The 22,328-nt window shown below is 37.7% G+C and overlaps 1 protein-coding gene across 8 annotated transcripts in view; it reads right to left on the bottom strand.

Moving 5' to 3' along the window:
- Nucleotides 1-10,346: 10,346 nt before the first annotated feature.
- The window catches only part of SULF2 (sulfatase 2), a 904,152-nt gene continuing 892,170 nt past the window's right edge, over nt 10,347-22,328 (bottom strand). For 7 of the 8 annotated variants that reach the window (XM_053690481.1, XM_053690402.1, XM_053690634.1 and 4 more), the window contains 5 exons: nt 22,013-22,155; nt 19,601-19,724; nt 17,848-17,878; nt 13,864-13,917; nt 10,347-11,011 (listed from right to left, as the gene is read on the bottom strand). In XM_053690481.1, coding sequence (XP_053546456.1) covers nt 10,981-11,011; nt 13,864-13,917; nt 17,848-17,878; nt 19,601-19,724; nt 22,013-22,155 — 383 coding nt within the window. In that variant the 3' untranslated portion in view covers nt 10,347-10,980. The remainder of the gene's footprint in view (nt 11,012-13,863; nt 13,918-17,847; nt 17,879-19,600; nt 19,725-22,012; nt 22,156-22,328) is intronic. The other variant, XM_053690933.1, reaches the window with a different exon arrangement.

The following is a 22,328-nucleotide window of genomic DNA, read 5'->3' as shown; positions in this document are numbered from 1 at the left end:
TGGGGCGGACTAGGCCCCGGAGCAGGCCTCAGGTCGGCCGGGATGGCTCCCTCCATAGCTTTCTGGACCTCTAGCATCTTGAGGCATGTAGTGTCCGCAATAATCTGCATGATGATCTCCTAGGGTGGGGTAGTCCCATAGAGTGCCAGTCGCCACTGGATCTCCCTTTGAACCTCGGACATATGAGTCCCCCCAGTTCAGGGGTTGCTGGCCCGGTCACTCCCCCGGCTGTTGCCGGGCTCACTGGCCTTTTCACTGGTTTGATTGCCATCCATCAGCTCAGTGATTATCGCTGCCTTGGATTTGTTGCTAGCCACTTGTCCACAAACTTCCAGCAAATCTTTAAGGGTACTTCTTTTAAGCCTATAGTACCGCTACTCCATCTGAAGTGAGCCTGGTGGTGGTTTGGATGTTCCAGGTAGAAGGAAGCACAAACAGACTTTATTGAGAAAACCACACAGCTTTTATACACAATCTTATCTTGATAAGAGCCTTATCTGATCCCGCCATTCCTGCCCCACCTTACAGGCTGGCACCTCCATAGGAGCCATAGCCACAGAGACCCCCACAGTATCTAGGTCATGGTTTCGGGGTGATCCCGGGGAGTGGCGGCCCTTCTAAGGTGTCTTTGGAAAGCATTTAAAAAACAAGCAAACAATGGCACTTCAGCAAGGCAATCCCACACTTTATGTGTAGCTCTCACAGAACATTGAACTAAATTATTATGGTTTCAGATATATCTGTGATAGGGGGTGGTGCTGTGCATTATTATAATACAAACTTTATTGTCCCCAGATGCCATAGTACAAAAAGCAACATGATCCATTACTGGGGACTGGAGTGACAACCTGGCAAAGGTACTCAACAACAGCCTAAGGTGGGGAGTGTCCAAAACCCCCGTTCCCGAGTGAGCCCCCCTCAGCACTTACCCCAACCCCTGTCCACCAAAGGCAAAGGGCCTCTGGAGCGACCTAGGTTAAAGTTCAGCGGGGACCGCTAGCAAGCCTAGCTGGCGAGTAGTTCCATAAGCCCGGCAAGGCATGAAGGGGCCAAGCGGCAGAGATCAGCTTTTTCTGTGACAATGTGCATTCAGGGTAACAATTCAATGGAAGCTGGTGGGGACACAATAATTCCACAATTTTTTTATATCAAATCGCTAATATTAACAGTGTTGAGATTGAACACCTGATTCTTAACCAAAGTATTCTTGGATTGGGTTATGTCTTTCTCTGGAACTAGAAACCCATTTTTCCAAAGGATTTTCCACAAGTTTGGAAGTTTTTTCTTTGAGTGGTGCTCTTTAGGGTTTTTCCTGGCATTTCTTTAGGATCAGTTGGATTTAGTTTTTGCTAGGTGGACTTGACAAGGGAAGGGACTGTCAGTTAGGTCCTTGAAGGGCCAAATTGTGTTTTTATTCCAGTTCTTTTACATAAGAATTGAGGCATTCTTTCTGTTTATATCTTTGTTCAATATTTGGAGAAAATTAGGCCAGTTGTTAGACCTATTCATTCCTCATGGAATTGTATTTAGTTATTCTGTTCTCCAAGAACCTTCCTTGAACCAATGTTCAGCATAATTTTTTTAATATTTTGTCCTGGAGGTTCTTTCTATAATTTTTATCTCAACTAGAAGAATTTCCAAATTCTCTGCTTTCCTGTGAATCTCCCTTTTTACTGGGTTTCATAAGGATAATATGGTTCTTGGTACCCAGTATCTTTTTCTCTAACATTGTTTCTGTGGAAAATTTCAAACAAGAATTGTTATACCTTCTTTGGTGTTAAATATATTCCTTTAAGCTACTAAGGATTCCAAACAAAGTTAATTTTGTTTTTTCTCTATTCTGGTTTCCGTGAAGGTAAGAAGGCTACTTGTAGCTCTAGCTTTTGTTTCAATCAAGTGATTTTCAGAACTTCTTGTTAGCAGGGAAGTCTCCTCCCTAGGCATTTTTCAGCTCATTCTTCCAGTTCAGTTCTTACTTCTGGGCTGCCATAAATTATGCATTCATTGGAGCGGATTTGTAAATCTGCAACATGTCTTCTCTCCACACATTCTTTAAAGATTTTGGCAGGAAACTCATTCAGGTCGCAGGGTCTGGAAAAATAAGAACTGCCTTAATCTGTCCCTCTCTTTCCTTAGCATGGACTCTCAGCTTGGGTATTAAATCCCACATGTTATGGAATTCCTATGGACTGTTATCATCCTAAAAGAAAATAATCAGGTAAGCATACATCTTATTTTCTTTGCATGATGATGAGTCCTAAGGTCCCGCCATTTCAATTTTTGAGTTGTACCTAAATGTGTTTTGCGCATCTACGTTTTTATGTCCAATAATCTATTGAATGGTTTGGCTTTGCAGTATCCTAAAACATCCTTATATATGTACAGCATTGGCTTACATTCCATCAGAATAGTATAAAAAAACGTACCTTTTAATTTTATTTCCATGAGACAGACTAGGCTGAGGAATAGTGAAACATAAAATATTTTCTGTTAAAATCCTAACAGTATTTATCTTGTTGGACTTCTCAAGCGATTTGCAAGATACATTTTTTGAGCTACTTTGATGCTGAATTTGTATATATGTATATATATATATATATATATATATATATATATATATATATATATATATATATATTCACAAATCAGCCAAGTCTAAACATTTTTAAAACAAATTAACATGCTTTTTACTGCAGTTATTCTTCAGTAACCAAACTCCTCCCAACATTTGCCTTATTTGGAGGAGCCAATCTGGGCTTTAGACCACAAACAACAAGGTTAGTCAATGTCATAAAAACAGAATTTATGCTTACCTGATAAATTACTTTCTCCAACGGTGTGCCCGGTCCACGGCGTCATCCTTACTTGTGGGAATATCTCTTCCCCAACAGGAAATGGCAAAGAGTCCCAGCAAAGCTGGCCATATAGTCCCTCCTAGGCTCCGCCCACCGCAGTCATTCGACCGACGGACAGGAGGAAAAATATAGGAGAAATCATATGGTACCGTGGTGACTGTAGTTAGAGAAAATAATTCATCAGACCTGATTAAAAAACCAGGGCGGGCCGTGGACCGGACACACCGTTGGAGAAAGTAATTTATCAGGTAAGCATAAATTCTGTTTTCTCCAACATTGGTGTGTCCGGTCCACGGCGTCATCCTTACTTGTGGGAACCAATACCAAAGCTTTAGGACACGGATGAAGGGAGGGGGCAAATCAGGTTACCTAAACGGAAGGCACCACGGCTTGCAAAACCTTTCTCCCAAAAATAGCCTCCGAAGAAGCAAAAGTATCAAATTTGTAAAATTTGGCAAAAGTGTGCAGTGAAGACCAAGTCGCTGCCTTACATATCTGGTCAACAGAAGCCTCGTTCTTGAAGGCCCATGTGGAAGCCACAGCCCTAGTGGAGTGAGCTGTGATTCTTTCAGGAGGCTGCCGTCCGGCAGTCTCATAAGCCAATCGGATGATGCTTTTAAGCCAAAAGGAAAGAGAGGTAGAAGTCGCTTTTTGACCTCTCCTTTTACCAGAATAGACAACAAACAAAGAAGATGTTTGTCTGAAATCTTTTGTAGCCTCTAAATAGAATTTTAGAGCACGGACTACGTCCAAATTGTGTAACAAACGTTCCTTCTTTGAAACTGGATTCGGACATAAAGAAGGTACAACTTTCTCCTGGTTAATATTCTTGTTAGAAACAACCTTTGGAAGAAAACCAGGCTTAGTACGCAAAACCACCTTATCTGCATGGAACACCAGATAGGGCGGAGAACACTGCAGAGCAGATAACTCTGAAACTCGTCTAGCAGAAGAAATAGCAACCAAAAACAAAACTTTCCAAGATAGTAACTTAATATCTATGGAATGTAAAGGTTCAAACGGAACCCCTTGAAGAACTGAAAGAACTAGATTTAGACTCCAGAGAGGAGTCAAAGGTCTGTAAACAGGCTTGATCCTAACCAGAGCCTGAACAAATGCTTGAACATCTGGCACAGCTGCCAGTATTTTGTGTAGTAAGACAGATAAAGCAGAGATCTGTCCCTTTAGAGAACTTGCAGATAATCCTTTCTCCAAACCTTCTTGTAGAAAGGAGAGAATCTTAGGAATTTTTATCTTATTCCATGGGAATCCTTTGGATTCACACCAACAGATATATCTTTTCCATATTTTATGGAAAATCTTTCTAGTTACCGGTTTTCTGGCCTGAACCAGAGTATCTATCACAGAATCTGAAAACCCACGCTTTGATAGAATCAAGCGTTCAATCTCCAAGCCGTCAGCTGGAGGGAGACCAGATTTGGATGTTCGAATGGACCCTGAACAAGAAGGTCCTGTCTCAAAGGTAGCTTCCATGGTGGAACCGATGACATATTCACCAGGTCTGCATACCAAGTCCTGCGTGGCCACGCAGGAGCTATCAAGATCACTGAGGCCCTCTCCTGTTTGATCCTGGCTACCAGCCTGGGAATGAGAGGAAACGGTGGAAATACATAAGCTAGGTTGAAGGTCCAAGGTGCTACTAGTGCATCTACTAGAGTCGCCTTGGGATCCCTGGATCTGGACCCGTAGCAAGGAACCTTGAAGTTCTGACGAGACGCCATCAGATCCATGTCTGGAATGCCTCATAATTGAGTTAGTTGGGCAAAGATCTCCGGGTGGAGTTCCCACTCCCCCGGATGGAATGTCTGACGACTCAGATAATCCGCTTCCCAGTTTTCCACACCTGGGATGTGGATCGCAGATAGGTGGCAGGAGTGATCCTCCGCCCATTGAATTATTTTGGTCACTTCTTTCATCGCCAGGGAACTCCTTGTTCCCCCCTGATTATTGATATACGCAACGGTCGTCATGTTGTCTGATTGGAATCTTATGAATCTGGCCTTTGCTAGCTGAGGCCAAGCCCTGAGAGCATTGAAGATCGCTCTTAGTTCCAGAATGTTTATCGGGAGAAGAGACTCTTCCCGAGACCATAGTCCCTGAGCTTTCAGGGATTCCCAGACCGCGCCCCAGCCCACTAGACTGGCGTCGGTCGTGACAATGACCCACTCTGGTCTGCGGAAGCTCATTCCCTGGGATAGATGGTCCAGGGTCAGCCACCAACGGAGTGAATCTCTGGTCTTCTGATCTACTTGAATCATTGGAGACAAGTCTGTATAGTCCCCATTCCACTGTTTGAGCATGCACAGTTGTAATGGTCTTAGATGAATTTGTGCAAAAGGAACTATGTCCATTGCTGCAACCATCAACCCTACTACTTCCATGCACTGCGCTATGGAAGGACGTGGAACAGAATGAAGAACTTGACAAGTGCTTAGAAGTTTTGACTTTCTGACCTCTGTCAGAAAAATCCTCATTTCTAAGGAATCTATTATTGTTCCCAAGTAGGGAACTCTTGTTGACGGAGACAGAGAACTTTTTTCTATGTTCACCTTCCATCCGTGTGATCTGAGAAAGGCCAGAACGATGTCTGTATGAGCCTTTGCTGTTGACAGGGACGACGCTTGTATTAGAATGTCGTCCAAGTATGGTACTACTGCAATGCCCCTGGGTCTTAGAACCGCTAGAAGGGACCCTAGTACCTTTGTGAAAATCCTTGGAGCAGTGGCTAACCCGAATGGAGGGCCACAAACTGGTAATGTTTGTCCAGAAAGGGGAACCTTAGGAACTGATGATGTTCTTTGTGGATAGGAATATGTAGGTACGCATCCTTTAGATCCACGGTAGTCATAAATTGACCTTCCTGGATAGTGGGTAGAATCGTTCGAATGGTTTCCATCTTGAACGATGGTACCCTGAGAAATTTGTTTAGGATCTTCAAATCCAAAATTGGTCTGAAAGTTCCCTCTTTTTTGGGAACTACGAACAGATTTGAATAAAATCCCATTCCTTGTTCCTTTATTGGAACTGGGTGTATCACTCCCATCTTTAACAGGTCTTCTACACAATGTAAGAACGCCTGTCTCTTTATTTGGTTTAAAGATAAGTGAGACATGTGGAACCTTCCCCTTGGGGGTAGTTCCCTGAATTCCAGAAGATAACCCTGAGAAACTATTTCTAGTGCCCAGGGATCCTGAACATCTCTTGCCCAAGCCTGAGCAAAGAGAGAGAGTCTGCCCCCTACTAGATCCGGTCCCGGATCGGGGGCTACTCCTTCATGCTGTTTTGTTGGCAGCAGCAGGCTTCTTGGCCTGCTTACCCTTGTTCCAGCCTTGCATAGGCTTCCAGGCTGGTTTGGGCTGTGAGGCATTACCCTCTTGCTTAGAGGATGCAGAATTAGAGGCCGGTCCGTTCCTGAAATTGCGAAAGGAACAAAAATTAGACTTATTCTTGGCCTTGAAAGGCCTATCGTGAGGAAGGGCGTGGCCCTTTCCCCCAGTGATGTCTGAGATAATCTCTTTCAATTCTGGTCCAAATAGAGTTTTACCTTTGAAAGGGATGTTAAGCAATTTTGTCTTGGATGATACATCCGCTGACCAAGACTTTAGCCAAAGCGCTCTGCGCGCCACAATTGCAAACCCTGAATTCTTCGTCGCTAATCTAGCTAATTGCAAAGCGGCATCTAAAATAAAAGAGTTAGCCAACTTAAGTGCATGAACTCTGTCCATAACCTCCTCATATGGAGTCTCTCTACTGAGTGACTTTTCTAGTTCCTCGAACCAGAACCACGCTGCTGTAGTGACAGGAACAATGCACGAAATGGGTTGTAGAAGGTAACCTTGCTGTACAAAAATCTTTTTAAGCAAACCTTCCAATTTTTTATCCATAGGATCTTTGAAAGCACAACTATCCTCGATAGGAATAGTAGTGCGCTTGTTTAGAGTAGAAACTGCCCCCTCGACCTTAGGGACTGTCTGCCATAAGTCCTTTCTGGGGATGACCATAGGAAATAATTTCTTAAATATAGGGGGGGGAACAAAAGGTATGCCGGGCTTCTCCCACTCCTTATTCACTATGTCCGCCACCCGCTTGGGTATAGGAAAAGCGTTGGGGTGCACCGGACCCTCTAGAAACTTGTCCATCTTGCATAATTTCTCTGGAATGACCAAGTTGTCACAATCATCCAGAGTAGATAACACCTCCTTAAGCAGTGCGCGGAGATGCTCTAATTTAAATTTAAATGTCACAACATCAGGTTCAGCTTGTTGAGAAATTTTTCCTGAATCTGAAATTTCCCCATCTGACAAAACCTCTCTCATGGCCACTTCAGATTGGTGTGAGGGAATGACAGAACAATTATCATCAGCGCCCTCCTGCTCTTCAGTGTTTAAAACAGAGCAATCGCACTTTCTCTGATATGCAGGCATTTTGGATAAAATATTTGCTATGGAGTTATCCATTACAGCCGTCAATTGTTGCATGGTAATAAGCATTGGCGCGCTAGATGTACTAGGGGCCTCCTGCGTGGGCAAAACTGGTGTAGACACAGTAGGAGATGATGTAGTATCATGTCTACTCCCCTTATCTGAGGAATCATCTTGGGCAATTTCATTATCTGTGGCAGTACTGTCCTTACTTTGTTTGGACGCTATGGCACAATTATCACACAATTTTAAATGGGAAGACACATTGGCTTTCATACATATAGAACATAGCTTATCCGAAGGCACAGACATGTTAAACAGGCTTAAACTTGTCAATAAAGCACAAAAAACGTTTTAAAACAAAACCATTACTGTCTCTTTAAATTTTAAACAGAAACACTTTATTACTGAATATGTGAAAAAGTATGAAGGAATTGTTCAAAAATTACCAAAATTTCATCACAGTGTCTTAAAGCATTAAGAGTATTGCACACCAATTTTCAGAGCTTTAACCCTTAAAATAACGGAACCGGAACCGTTTACAAATTTAACCCCTATACAGTCCCAGCTACAGCCTTTGCTGAGACCTAACCAAGCCCAGAGGGGAATACGATACCAAATGACGCCTTCTAGAAACGTTTCCAGCTACTTTCAGATCCTCACACATGCATCTGCATGTCTTGCTCTCAAAAACAACTGCGCAGTAATGGCGCGAAAATGAGGCTCAGCCTACAACTGGGAAGGCCCTCCCTGACTGGAAAAGGTGTCTAACATAGTGCCTGCCATTAAAAAACGTTCCCCAAGTTTATAAATGTGAATTATCAGCATAAACATGTATAAAATGTCCAAATAAAGCAATCGATTTAGCCCATAAAAATGTCTACCAGTTTTATAGCCCATATTAAGCCCTTTATTCTGTTTGCGACTAAGAAAATGGCTTACCGGTCCCCATGAGGGGAAATGACAGCCTTCCAGCATTACACAGTCTTGTTAGAATATGGCTAGTCATACCTTAAGCAGAAAAGTCTGCTAACTGTTTCCCCCAACTGAAGTTACTTCATCTCAACAGCCCTATGTGGAAACAGCAATCGATTTTAGTTACTGTCTGCTAAAATCATCTTCCTCTCACAAACAGAAATCTTCATCCTTTTCTGTTTCAGAGTAAATAGTACATACCAGCACTATTTTAAAATAACAAACACTTGATAGAAGAATAAAAAACTACATTTAAACACCAAAAACTCTTAACCATCTCCGTGGAGATGTTGCCTGTGCAACGGCAAAGAGAATGACTGGGGTGGGCGGAGCCTAGGAGGGACTATATGGCCAGCTTTGCTGGGACTCTTTGCCATTTCCTGTTGGGGAAGAGATATTCCCACAAGTAAGGATGACGCCGTGGAAAGTTGTTTCATTATGCATAACTAAACAATTTATATAATAATTTCATGACTATTTTTATTTATTAAATATATTATATGATTTAACAACCTTATTTATAAATACCTGTGGAAAAGCTGAGCGAGCATGAAACACGTTAGATTGTACTCGGGACACCTGCCCACTTGTGTGTGATTGTTTAAAAAAAATGTACCTTCAAAGGCAAAGTTCACTGTATTTTACTACTATGTGAATTGAATTTATAAAAAAAAATTGTTGAAATAGTAAAGGTCAAAAATTCTGCTCAATACAGCAGTCAATTTTTATTAATGCAAAGACACTGAAACTGGGGCTTCTAATAGTTTTCTACTGGATAGACATGGCCTGTGAAAAGCCACATGAGATACTGTACACAGCTCCTCTAAAGGGTTGGAGCAGAATGCTTTGAGAAAAGTATTCTCATTAGATTTGGATTTCAGCTAGAAACATAGAAAAGAAGAATTTAACCATTATCTCCTGGTATATGTAAAGCACCTGTTTATTAGTACAGAATCTAATTTATTGCACAAATGCAACCTTCACCAAGGCAAACAAATATATATAAATCTGATTCACGACTTTTGCTTCCAATACTGCTGTTTGCTTACTGGATAGAATTTATAAATATTAATTTGAGCCTTAGAGGATATAAAACATCTATGCTAAATAGACATTGATGTTGAACAGCAATAGTTGATATATGAGTGTATCTATCAATTTAGTATATCTACAATATTATATATAATATTATATATATATATATATATATATATATATATATATATATATATATATATATATATATATATATATATATATATATATAAAATCAAAAAAGTAAAGTCCCAAAGGCAAAGTTAAAAAACAAAAAAACTTTATTCCATTCCAAATGGTTCATTGTATCCTTTTGGAATGGAATAAAGTTTTTTGTTTTTTAACTTTGCCTTTGGGACTTTACTTTTTTGATTACCTACATTATCCAGGACTCCAGAGGCAAAGTGAGCTCGCACACAGTCCAGTATTTGGAGTCCCATTGGTAGCAGTAATCACGTCATCTGGAACAACGATTGGCCCAAACGATCATGTGATCGAACACACCCCTGTTCAACGGAACGGAACGCCGCTGATTGCGGCAAAAGATCTCACTTGGAAACCAGGAATCCAGCATACCGAACGGACACGCTGTGGAGCGGTAAATGGCTACAGCTATATGCTGTTTGAGCACAGGTTCCACTACCGCCAAGGTGTATAAGTCTGGGACAATTGTGAACTTGTCTGCATCACTTGTCTAGGCAAGGTGACATTCCTGAGTTTGTTTGGGTTGTTAAAGGATTTCCGTGCACAGCATTATATATATGGGATAAGTTGTGGCCATATAAACTATCACTACTACAATTGTGATTATTCAGCTTTATACAAGCCAATTGAGACATTGGAATGTAATACCCATTTGGGTTTGTTCATATATTGCACACTAGTGAAACCCCCCTTTTTTATATATATATATAAAGCTATGACTGATGGGTATACAGAAGAGGGGGTTTATTAAAAGTAATATGACATTTTCTTTATGTATATATTTTACTTTTCTGCTCATTTAACTCAATTTTTCTTTCTCACCACTCAAAGTCAATCCATTATGAAATTTTATTATGCAACAAAAAGTAACAATTTAATATTCAGAGATGTATTTTTTTACCACATGAGTCCCCCCAGCAGCAGGACAGGTGAACATATTTACACAATATTCCGAAGCTCTGAATCTCTCTCTTTACCACACTTTAGCTGTAGTGCTATATTCACAATTGCTTTTTTTCCATCACTGTTCCATATTGGCTTTCTCATCTCAGGATATTCATTAAAAACACTGTAATGTAGATCCCACACACAGGCTGATATGGCGAGAAAAAAAAAGTGTTTTTTTTTGTTTTTTTTTATAATGAGTGGCACCAGCAATTTGAGGCTGAAGCAGTACTGCTTGTGCTTCTTGTCAGATTTAAGGAAGATAGTGGTGCACTGAAAGAAGGATCTCTTCAGTAGCAGCAGCAGGAATGAATGAAGCGGAGAAGCATTTGCAAGCAGTGAGCTTTTAGAGAGGAACCAGCATCTCTGGTCACGTCATTAGTCACAAAGAATTTAGACTATCTACCAAATATCCATTCAGTCCTTCCCCTGGAGAATAGTCTTTATTAAAAAAAATGTGAAGGTCGTTTTCAAGTTTGTACAAAGATTCAAGTTCTATGCAAATGATATCCTACTTTGTGGAATTATCCTTCCCATCCTTCCCATAGCTGTCCCCTAGAGAAAAACAAAGTAAAATAGTTACTTTTTAAATTCAGGATATTGTCAACTCACCAAATTATGCTTTGAGGTTTAAAGGCACACAGGTATATAATGGTTTTCCTCTTAATTTGTTTCCAATGACTTAGGTTATACCAGCAAAAGTATTAAATGAAAGTGGAAATTGCTCTATTACTTTTATTAGTGTATCTGAAATAACCATTTTGTTAATTGAAACCACAAATGCTTGTTCTCAAGAGATTGTCCTGACCTCTATATTGTATCTCTCTCTATAATACACAAATGGACCTTGACCTAATTTCTCTCTATATACACAACACAAATACTTAGAACGATTGAAAATTGAATTTTCTGTACCTTTCTCTCCCACCCCCATTGAAGGTTGATTTGTTTTGCATAGTTTTTCTATAGAGAACACTGCAGTATACTTACACTGCATATATGTATTACAGTTGGTGGGTTCAACAGGCAGCTATTTCAAATGACAACATAAAGGTTAAGGAGCTATTTCTAAACAATTTAGCCCACTTCAGCCGGTAAAATAAATAATGTATACAAATTAAAGAGGAGAACATTTTACAGTACAATGCCTCTTTAATGGTAAACTAAAATATATATATTGCTTTAAACACTTTTTAGTCTAAACGTCGTATTTTTCTGGCAATATTGTAATTTAAAGGGACACTGAACCCAAATTATTTCTTTTGTAATTCAGAAAGAGCATGCAATTTTAAGCAACTTTCTAATTTGCTCCTATTATCAATTTTTCTTCGTTCTCTTGCTATCTTTATTTGAAAAAGAAGGCATCTGAGCTTTTTTTTGGTTTCAGTACTCTGGACAGCACTTTTTTATTGGTGGATGAATTTATCCACCAATTTGCAAGGATAACCCAGGTTGTTCACCAAAAATGGGATGGCATCTAAACTTACATTCTTGCATTTCAAATAAAGATACCAAGAGAATGAAGAAAATTTGATAATAGGAGTAAATTAGAAAGTTGCTTAAAATTTCATGCTCAATCTGAACCACAAAAGAAAAATTTTGGGTACAGTGTCCCTTTAAGGAAATTCTATCTATTTAAAGGGTCATTTTGTACCTTAAAATGGGGAGAGAGTAAGCGCTAAAAAGCTTAAAAGGCTAGTAAAAGGTACATTTTAATACATATAAAAATTTACAAATGGCAATCAGACGCATGGATCCATGTCTGACTTGACAAAAAAATATATAATAAACAAATCTAAAAATATCTAAAAATATCCAATGGAGTATAGCATGCGACGCTGACTTAGTGAGCCAGTGATGAGGAGTTAGAAGGACATGTACATTCAATAATATAAACAACCTAAGTGAGTGATTGAGTGCACACAATAGCTTCCAACAAAGAAAAATAGCATTCACAAAAAAGAAAAATAGCATTCACAAAAAATAGCATTCACAAAAAAGAAAAATAGCATTCACAAAAAATAGTGTTCACAAAAATTGGCGTACATAAAAAATGTTCAAATGTTCAACCGGATTTTATGTAAGTGAATCCAGTAGTGTTTCCTCCAAAGTGACGTGTAGAAATACAACAATTCTACACGTCACTTTGGAGGAAACACTACTGGATTCACTTACATAAAATCCGGTTTAACATTTGAACATTTTTTATGTACGCCAATTTTTGTGAACACTATTTTTTGTGAATGCTATTTTTCTTTTTTGTGAATGCTATTTTTCTTTGTTGGAAGCTATTGTGTGCACTCAATCACTCACTTAGGTTGTTTATATTATTGAATGTACATGTCCTTCTAACTCCTCATCACTGGCTCACTAAGTCAGCGTCGCATGCTATACTCCATTGGATATTTTTAGATATTTTTAGATTTGTTTATTATATATTTTTTTTGTCAAGTCAGACATGGATCCATGCGTCTGATTGCCATTTGTAAATTTTTATATGTATTAAAATGTACCTTTTACTAGCCTTTTAAGCTTTTTAGCGCTTACTCTCTCCCCATTTTAACTTTTGTATTGTTAGCCTACTAGGAGGCTATATAGTTAGTAAGCTTAAGGCCCTGGGTGTAGCGCTAGGTCCACTTCTCCTGTTCTCATTTTGTACCTTACACAGCAATGCACATTGCACTCTAAATACAATCAGAAGCATTTCTCTGCCTCCTCACTCAAGTTGTATTTATTTGTTTGCACACAGAAATATACAAGTGCTTCTAAGTAGATGGATTGAACAGAAATCGGACCCAATATAACTCATACATAATGGAAAAAAATAAATTCAGCATTTCTTCTCCCATTTAAATAACTTTTCTTGTCATTTTTTATTCAATGTGTGCATTCTCACTCTTCTTTGAGAGGCTGTAGCATATGTTAAATATTGTGCATTTAGCTTTACCACCACAGTGATTACTTAGATCAGTGCAGGAGATCATTACGTGTTACCATCATTTTAGCAATAGTAAAAGGGACAAGAAAAACATGCCAAAGTTATTTTTTTTGTTGTTTTTTAGAGTGCAGTGCTCGGAAATAAACCACACACATTTTGCTAATAAAATTAGTTTTAAAGACTTAAAACAGTCATTTGTAGGCATATCTTATGCAACTACCAATATATACTATACGAGGGGTGAGCAACCTTGGCTCTCCAGAGGTTTTGGAACTACTTTTCCCATGATGCTCATACACTTGAAGCTGGCTGAGGATCATGGGGAATGTAGTTTTAAAACCTCTGGAGAGCCAAGGTTGACGACCCCTGTAATATACCTATTAAATAAGTCACTTTAATTAAAGTTCAGGAGAAAACAGATTCATTAAGACAGAAAGAAAAAAAAGAAAACGTTCCCATTGAAACTCACAAAGACTTAGATGAGGGTCTCTTCATTTTGGGCCATTTTCGACGTTGTAACTGCCTAATTTTCAAGCAGGAAAAGAGTAAACCATCACCAAGAGAGAAAGAAAGAGTATTCCACAAACCAGAGAAATATAGCACCCAGCATCTACGGTGTGTGTAAGTCTTTTTCTGCATTTTATTCATAAAGAGGATAAAAAAATTCTGATAATTTATTTATTTATTTTCTCCATTCGACTGGCTAATAAAACTGTGCATGAAGAACATTAATGGAGATGTTTTATACAAACCTATTGTCAGCTACACTTGATTACACAGTGATTATAGACATAATAGTCAGCTATACTTGATTGCACGGTGCTTATAGACATAATAGTCAGCTATACTTGATTGCACGGTGCTTATAGACATAATAGTCAGCTATACTTGATTACACAGTGCTTATAGACATAATAGTCAGCTATACCTGATTACACAGTGCTTATAGACATAATAGTCAGCTATACTTGATTACACAGTGATTATAGACATAATAGTCAGCTATACTTGATTGCACGGTGCTTATAGACATAATAGTCAGCTATACTTGATTACACAGTGCTTATAGACATAATAGTCAGCTATACCTGATTACACAGTGCTTATAGACATAATAGTCAGCTATACTTGATTACACAGTGATTATAGACACAATAGTCAGCTATACTTGATTACACAGTGATTATAGACACAATAGTCAGCTATACTTGATTACACAGTGATTATAGACACAATAGTCAGCTATACCTGATTACACAGTGCTTATAGACACAATAGTCAGCTATACTTGATTACACAGTGATTATAGACACAATAGTCAGCTATACTTGATTACACAGTGATTATAGACACAATAGTCAGCTATACTTGATTACACAGTGATTATAGACACAATAGTCAGCTATACCTGATTACACAGTGCTTATAGACATAATAGTCAGCTATACTTGATTACACAGTGCTTTAAGACACAATAGTCAGCTATACTTGATTACACAGTGCTTTAAGATACAATAGTCAGCTATACTTGATTACACAGTGCTTATAGACATAATAGTCAGCTATACCTGATTACACAGTGCTTATAGACATAATAGTCAGCTATACTTGATTACACAGTGATTATAGACATAATAGTCAGCTATACTTGATTGCACGGTGCTTATAGACATAATAGTCAGCTATACTTGATTACACAGTGCTTATAGACATAATAGTCAGCTATACCTGATTACACAGTGCTTATAGACATAATAGTCAGCTATACCTGATTACACAGTGCTTATAGACATAATAGTCAGCTATACTTGATTACACAGTGATTATAGACACAATAGTCAGCTATACTTGATTACACAGTGATTATAGACACAATAGTCAGCTATACTTGATTACACAGTGATTATAGACACAATAGTCAGCTATACCTGATTACACAGTGCTTATAGACATAATAGTCAGCTATACTTGATTACACAGTGCTTTAAGACACAATAGTCAGCTATACTTGATTACACAGTGCTTTAAGACACAATAGTCAGCTATACTTGATTACACAGTGCTTTAAGACACAATAGTCAGCTATACTTGATTACACAGTGCTTTAAGACACAATAGTCAGCTATACTTGATTACACAGTGCTTTTAGACATGTAGTCAGCTATAGTGGTGTACTTGATTACACAGTGCTTATAGACATAACAGCTATACTTGATTACACATTGCTTATAGACATAATAGGTAGCTATACTTAATTACACAGTGCTTATAGACATAATAGTCAGCTATACTTGATTACACAGTGATTATAGACATAATAGTCAGCTATAGTTGATTACACAGTGCTTAGACATGTAGTCAGCTATACTTGATTACACAGTGCTTATAGACATAATACTCAGCTATACTTGATTAAACAGTGCTTATAGACATAATAGTCAGCTATACTAGATTACACAGTGCTTATAGACATAATAATCAGCTATACTTGATTACACAGTGCTTATAGACATAATAGTCAGCTATACTTGATTACACAGTGCTTTATAGACACAATAGTCAACTATACTTGATTGCCCAGTGCTTATAGATACAATAGTCAGCTATACTTGATTACACAGTGCTTATAGACATAAGAGTCAGCTATACTTGGTTACACAGTGCTTATAGACATAAGAGTCAGCTATACTTGATTACACAGTGCTTATAGACACAGTGAGGCACCAGATCTATACCGGGTTCTTTGAAAGCTTCTGGACTTCTGTAGTATTAGTGCATTTCAGTGACAACCTGGTAATATGCTCACCCACTACAGGGCATAAAGGTGAAGAACTATCAATACCTCCAGAAGATACCATTCAGCATAATTTTATTAACATTAACCAGTTCATTTTTGGGCAACAATGTTTATCTGCATTGGGTAGTTTTGTTACTTTTCTATACAAATGCGTGTTCATAGAGTTGTTTGCAAATTAGTATCTTAAAATGTAGTCATATCATATGGTAGGCTCCTAATATCAGTGTGTTGTGCCCATGAAATTCAACGTGACGCTCATATGAATATTCTGTACAGCCTTGTCCTACACTTTAGCACTTAAACGAGTTGTGTTTTTTGTTCTATTATGTATCATTAAAGGAACACTGAACCCACATTTTTTCTTTTGTGATTCAGATAGAGCATGCAATAGAGCATGCAATTTAAGCAACTTTCTAATTTACTCCTATTATCAATTTTGTTTCTTCCTTCTCTTGCTATCTTTATTTGAAAAAGAAGGCATTTAAGCTAAGGAGCCAGCCAATTGTTGGTTCAGTACCCTGTAGAGCACTTGTTTATTGGCGAGTAAATGTATCCACCAATCACCAAGAACAACCTAGGTTGTTCAAAAAAATGGCCTGGCATCTAAACTTACATTCTTGCTTTTTAAATAAAGATACCAAGAGAATGAAGAAAATGTGATAATAGGAGTAAATTAGAAAGTTGCTTAAAATTGCATGCTCTATCTGAATCACAAAAGAAAAAAATTGGGTTCAGTGTCCCTTTAAAGGGAGAGTAAAGTCATAATTAGACATTCATGATTCAGACAGAGCATACAATTTTAAACAATTTTCCAGTTTACTTCTATTATTTAATTTGCTTTATTTTCTTGTTATCCTTTTGTTGAAGGGTTTATCTAGGTAAGCTCAGGAGCAGCAAAGCCCCTGGGTGCTAGCGGCTGATTGGTGGCTGCATATATATGCCTATTGTCATTGGCTAACCCCATGTGTTCAGTTAGCAACCAGTAGTGCATTGCTGCTCCTTCAACAAATGATACCAAGACAATGAAGCAAATTAAATTGGAAAGTTATTTTAAATGGTATGTTCTACCTAAATCATGAAAGAAAAAATGTGGGTTTCATGTCTCTGTAAGCAAATAATTAGATCATATTCTTTCATTAATTAAGTATTTCTCAAAGGTACATTGCAGTAGGTAACAAAAAGTACCTACAGAAACCTAAACAAAATCATTGTAGGTGATTAAACACTTATCAAATAAAAGTCAAAATTAAACTTTTATGATTAATTTTAAAACATTTAAATTGACTTAGTTATCAAATGTACCTTATTCTCTTAGCATCCCTTGTAGAAAGCATATGTACATATCCTCAGTACCAGCAATGCACTATTGGGAGCTAGCTGGTAAATGGTGGCAGGGGTTAAACACATAGTTATATGCTAGCTATAGTACTATAACCCAATTCTCTTGACATATTAGAACATTTTCTTTTTGCACTTTTATACCCCTTTAATTTTCCCAGGCTAATGTTAGCAATTATACTGCAAGTTCTGTTGGAATATGATGTGAAGTGTTCCTATCCAGTTATGGCAGGTAAATCTGTTACTGACAGCGGCATATTAGTTACTCTCAGTAATAAGGCGCATGCAAGTCATGTTAGTGTAATAGCTTGTACTTACCTGTACTGCTCATAACTTCCATCTTTGAGACCTAAACATAAATGGTAGAAATTAGAAGATATTAAACAGGATCTCTTTGTTACAGCTCAGCACAATCTGTTAAAGGGACAGTCTACACCAGAATTCTGTTGTTTAAAAAGATAGATAATCCCTTTATTACCCATTCCCCAGTTTTGAACAGCCAACACAGTTATAATAATACACATTTTACCTCTGTAATTACCTTATATCTAAGCCTCTGCAAACTGCCACCTTATTTCAGTAAGTTTGACAGACTTGCATTTTAGCCAATCAGTGTTGACTCCTAGGTAACTTCACATGTGTGAGCTCAATGTTATCTATATGACACACATGAACTAATGCCCTCTAGTGGTGAAAAACTTTCAAAATGCATTCAGATTAGTGTCTGCCTTCAAGGTCTAAGAAATTAGCATATGAACCGCCTAGGTTTAGCTTTAAACTAAGAATACCAAGAGAACAAAGCAAAATTGGTGATAAAAGTAAATTGGAAAGTTGTTTAAAAATGCATGCCCTATTTGAAACATGAAAGGTATTTTTGGACTTGACTGTCCCTTTAACACCGTGCAACTAAAGAGGAGACAGTAAATGAATGTATTAGTTATGTTTATTGAAAACATGTTCCTGTGCTGAATAAAAAAGTTTTCAAGCATGTGGAAGCATTTCCATGTCCACCAACAGATCTGTGGGAGTTGCTCTTATTTGCCAGTGAGCAATCTGCCCACAAACGTGCACTGTTAGTTTCAATATCAGTTTAGACCACCTTCGGTGTTTATTTTGCTAATTTATGTCAGAGTGTGATGACATAACGCACTTCCCCATTGTTCCTTATGTGGGAATAGGGATTCGTATCAATTGTCGATATCTGACCTCACAATCATTCATTTGAAAGAGGAGATCCTGATTTTTAAATAACAAAAATAAACTCTCTCAAAATGTAAACAAATAATTAAAAAACTGAGGAAGTGGAGGGAAGTTCTATTGGATTCTCTATGTGTTAGAGGAGCATGTGACTACTCGTTAGAAAGAAGTAAATCCCCTCTTGTGTATCCTTTCTTAAAGAATAATCTTAGGTGAGCTCAGGAGAGTGCTTTTGCAACATTATTTATAGCAATGTTATACATAGTTAAAAACACTGTTGCCAAAGACTATCAGCCTACCTAGGTTTTGTCTTTAACAAAGAACACCAAGATAACAAAGCAAATTTGATAATAGAAGTAAATTGGAAATTTGTTTAAAATAGCAGACTCTATCTGAATAATGATTTTAATTTTGAATTTACTGTCCCATTAAGAAGAAACTGGAGACATTACTTTGTTAAATGTCTCCAACTTGTTGCTTGTACATACGGTTTATTATTCTGTTGTTCTCCAATCGTGCTGAGAGCATAGATTCCCTTAGTCTGACAATGCTACTGGGCAGTCTGACCCTCTAACTGATTGTTAATATATAGCTGGAAATCCTTCTGTTCAAACACAGTTACATAACCATCATATGCACCTGATTTCTTTGTAACGAGAGCAGCAGTAAAATACTTGAAATTATCCTGAAAAACATTTTCTTTTCTATTATGGTACAGAAAAATAGAAGGTTACAACAACTCTCCCAGCTTCTAAGACCTTCTCTTACTGTATCAGTTTATCATTCAATCGTGTGCTATACCAGTGGCTGCTTCCTGCTAGTTGGTACAGACAAATATCACCAGTCACCATCAGAACACCTAGATATTACGTACCAAGCTCTACGCTTCTGGTCCTGGGATTACACTGCTTATATCCTTTACAGCTCTTCAGCTCCATGAGTTGCACATGTAACTGATTGAGGACGTCTCTGTCTAGTGTGTTCACAGCGTTGATCAGCTGAAGGTGTGAAACAGATTGATATAAAAATACAGTAGGTCATAAAAATCATAAATGGCTAAGATCTAAACAAGTACAATCAGGAATGCACAAGAGATTCTGAAAAAATAACACACAAACACTTTATTAAAAACCTTTTGTAAAATTGTTCTGAGTTTAGTCAGGACTTTTCTCAAAGGGAATTCAACTAGTTACATAAATGTATATATTTCTGTCTGCATACTCCACTACAAAGGTACACAGAAATGTTGCAAGAGCATCCGGAAATTGGGGCAATTCATTTATTTTGAAGTAAGATTTTTTTTTTAAATGTTGTGTCATTTGGAGGAGAGGGATGGGTAGAATGAGAGGTAATAATGCTGGAATGTAAAGGAGGGCTCTCTTTGGGGAGCTATATTTGATGGGAGAGGGGATCATGTATAGCATTTTGGGGGATTTTGTGTGCGGTTAAATAATGGTTAAGAAAATGTTTAATGCAAGTAAGACATTAGTCTTATTTCTGCTGAGTAAAGGTGGGGGTTGTCCTTAATTGGGTTGGGTATAGACAAAGCACATAGAGCAAGGGTAGCTAATCTACAGGACGTATGCTTAATGGGACACTGTACACTAAATTTAAATGTTTTGTAGATTATCAATTTATATAGCGCATCTGGGGGTGTTTTTGTAACAATGTATAGTTTTGCTTATTTTTGAATAACATTGTGCTGATTTTCAGATGCCTAGCCAAGCCCCAAAGTTTTAGATGTATACTGATGTCTACAGACTCCTAATTGCCACTGTTTGAATAATGGGTCTTTCATATGCAGGTGAGGTCTGCTCTTCCTTTCTCAACCCATTTCAGTGGGTGTCCCAACCTAACATCAATAGTGCTAAATTGGGAGCTTATAAGTAAGTTTTTAAAAGTTTTTATACTGGATTTTTAGCTCAGTATCTCTGCATATTCTTCTTTATAGTAGTAGTGTATATCAAATGCAATTACAGTATATGAAAATTGGAGTATACTGTCCCTTTAAGCTGGCACTAATACAAATATGCTAAAACTCTTGGCTATCACCAAAACACTTCCAATATAATGACCACTGGGGGGAGGCAGTCAGGCCTCACAGAACTTTAGCTCATTTTTTGGGGGGGAAACAGAAAGAAACATTTTGGTTTCCACAAGGATTGCAGAAAAGATAAATGCCGGGAAGAACCACGGTGAAGAAGAAAAGACTCACAGTGCTTAATGTTTTGGTATCGGTGATCCATACTTAGTAAATATGGCACCAAGTCAGTTCTGGGGGACACTGCTCATGTCAGGTGATGTTTGCACCAAGTGCTTTACAAGTGACTGGATGTGGACCCAGTACAGTATGTGAGTGTACTACATTTTAGTTGGAGCATCTTTGCATGCACAGAAAGCAAGCAGTATAAGACAACACGGAAGTCTGAGATTAGAACTCAAATGCTGATTGTGAATCATGGAATTTGAACTTATCATACATTGTCCAAAAGCTGTAACTAAATCCTCCATTTTATGTTTTTACCATTTGCTGCTTTTTGTCCATGACTATATTTATATCTATACTTCTTTCCCACACAATAGGCAAAATTTAATAAGCTGCATAAACAGCTTTTGAGTGCAAATTTAAGAAAGCAGAAACAGCCTCTTTTGCCTCTCTGCTACTTCGACATTCACTGGTTCGTGGTGATTGACATGCCCTGCTCTCCAGCTAACAGCATTGCAAAAGAAAGCTCTTGTGCAATGCTAAATTTCACAAGTGCCAATTACAGGCGGACGGGTTCTCTACTTGTGAACCTGTCTGCCTGCAATCATGATAAATGTTGCCTCAAATATGCATTTATAATTAATAATATTTGTCTGCAATATTAAAGGTATAATTTTTCTTTATTGTTTTGTATAACTGCCTTTAATTAGCGGTAACATGCTGTGTATGGAGTTGCGTCATCATTGCATACATCACTCGCTACAAGAGCCTTGACCTTTTCATGTATATTCACTATATTGCATTAAAGTTGTTAACGTGTCTAATGACACATTTTAGTGTAATACAGAAATTTTTCTTCATTAACTAATGGTTCATAAGATAATCTCATAATATTTTCAGTGTTAAAGAATTATATTTATTCTGCCTGATAATAGCACAATTTTACAATGTAAAGCAAAACTGCTTTTGTGTTTTTATAGAAATCATAAAGCTATATAAAATGGTTACATATGTTTTAATAATTGTAATAGTTTTCCTATCATTCTCATATCAACAGATATAAGACAATTACTTCCTTACCTGATATGGGTCTGTGTTCAAATCAAAATACTCCAAGAAGCCCGTGGCAAATTCACAGAACAAGAAATTATGTGTCTCGTTAATTGTTCTCAGACACCAATAAGTGTTATTGTTGGCACTTGTACAGGCGCAGAAAGGTCCCACTACAAAGAAACAAGAACAATAACTACATAGTAAGACAAACATTGATAATAGATGTGTTTAAAATATATTCTATATTTAGGTTGTAGCATACGAAACATCAAACATTTTGAATTAAACCATGTTCATTGTATTTAAAAACAATTACTGTATTGTAGTGAACCAATTTTTTTTT

The sequence above is a fragment of the Bombina bombina genome, chromosome 1 (assembly GCF_027579735.1).
Source record: "Bombina bombina isolate aBomBom1 chromosome 1, aBomBom1.pri, whole genome shotgun sequence".
Taxonomy (NCBI): Eukaryota; Metazoa; Chordata; class Amphibia; order Anura; family Bombinatoridae; genus Bombina; species Bombina bombina.
This window is presented reverse-complemented; position numbering and strand designations above follow the sequence as displayed.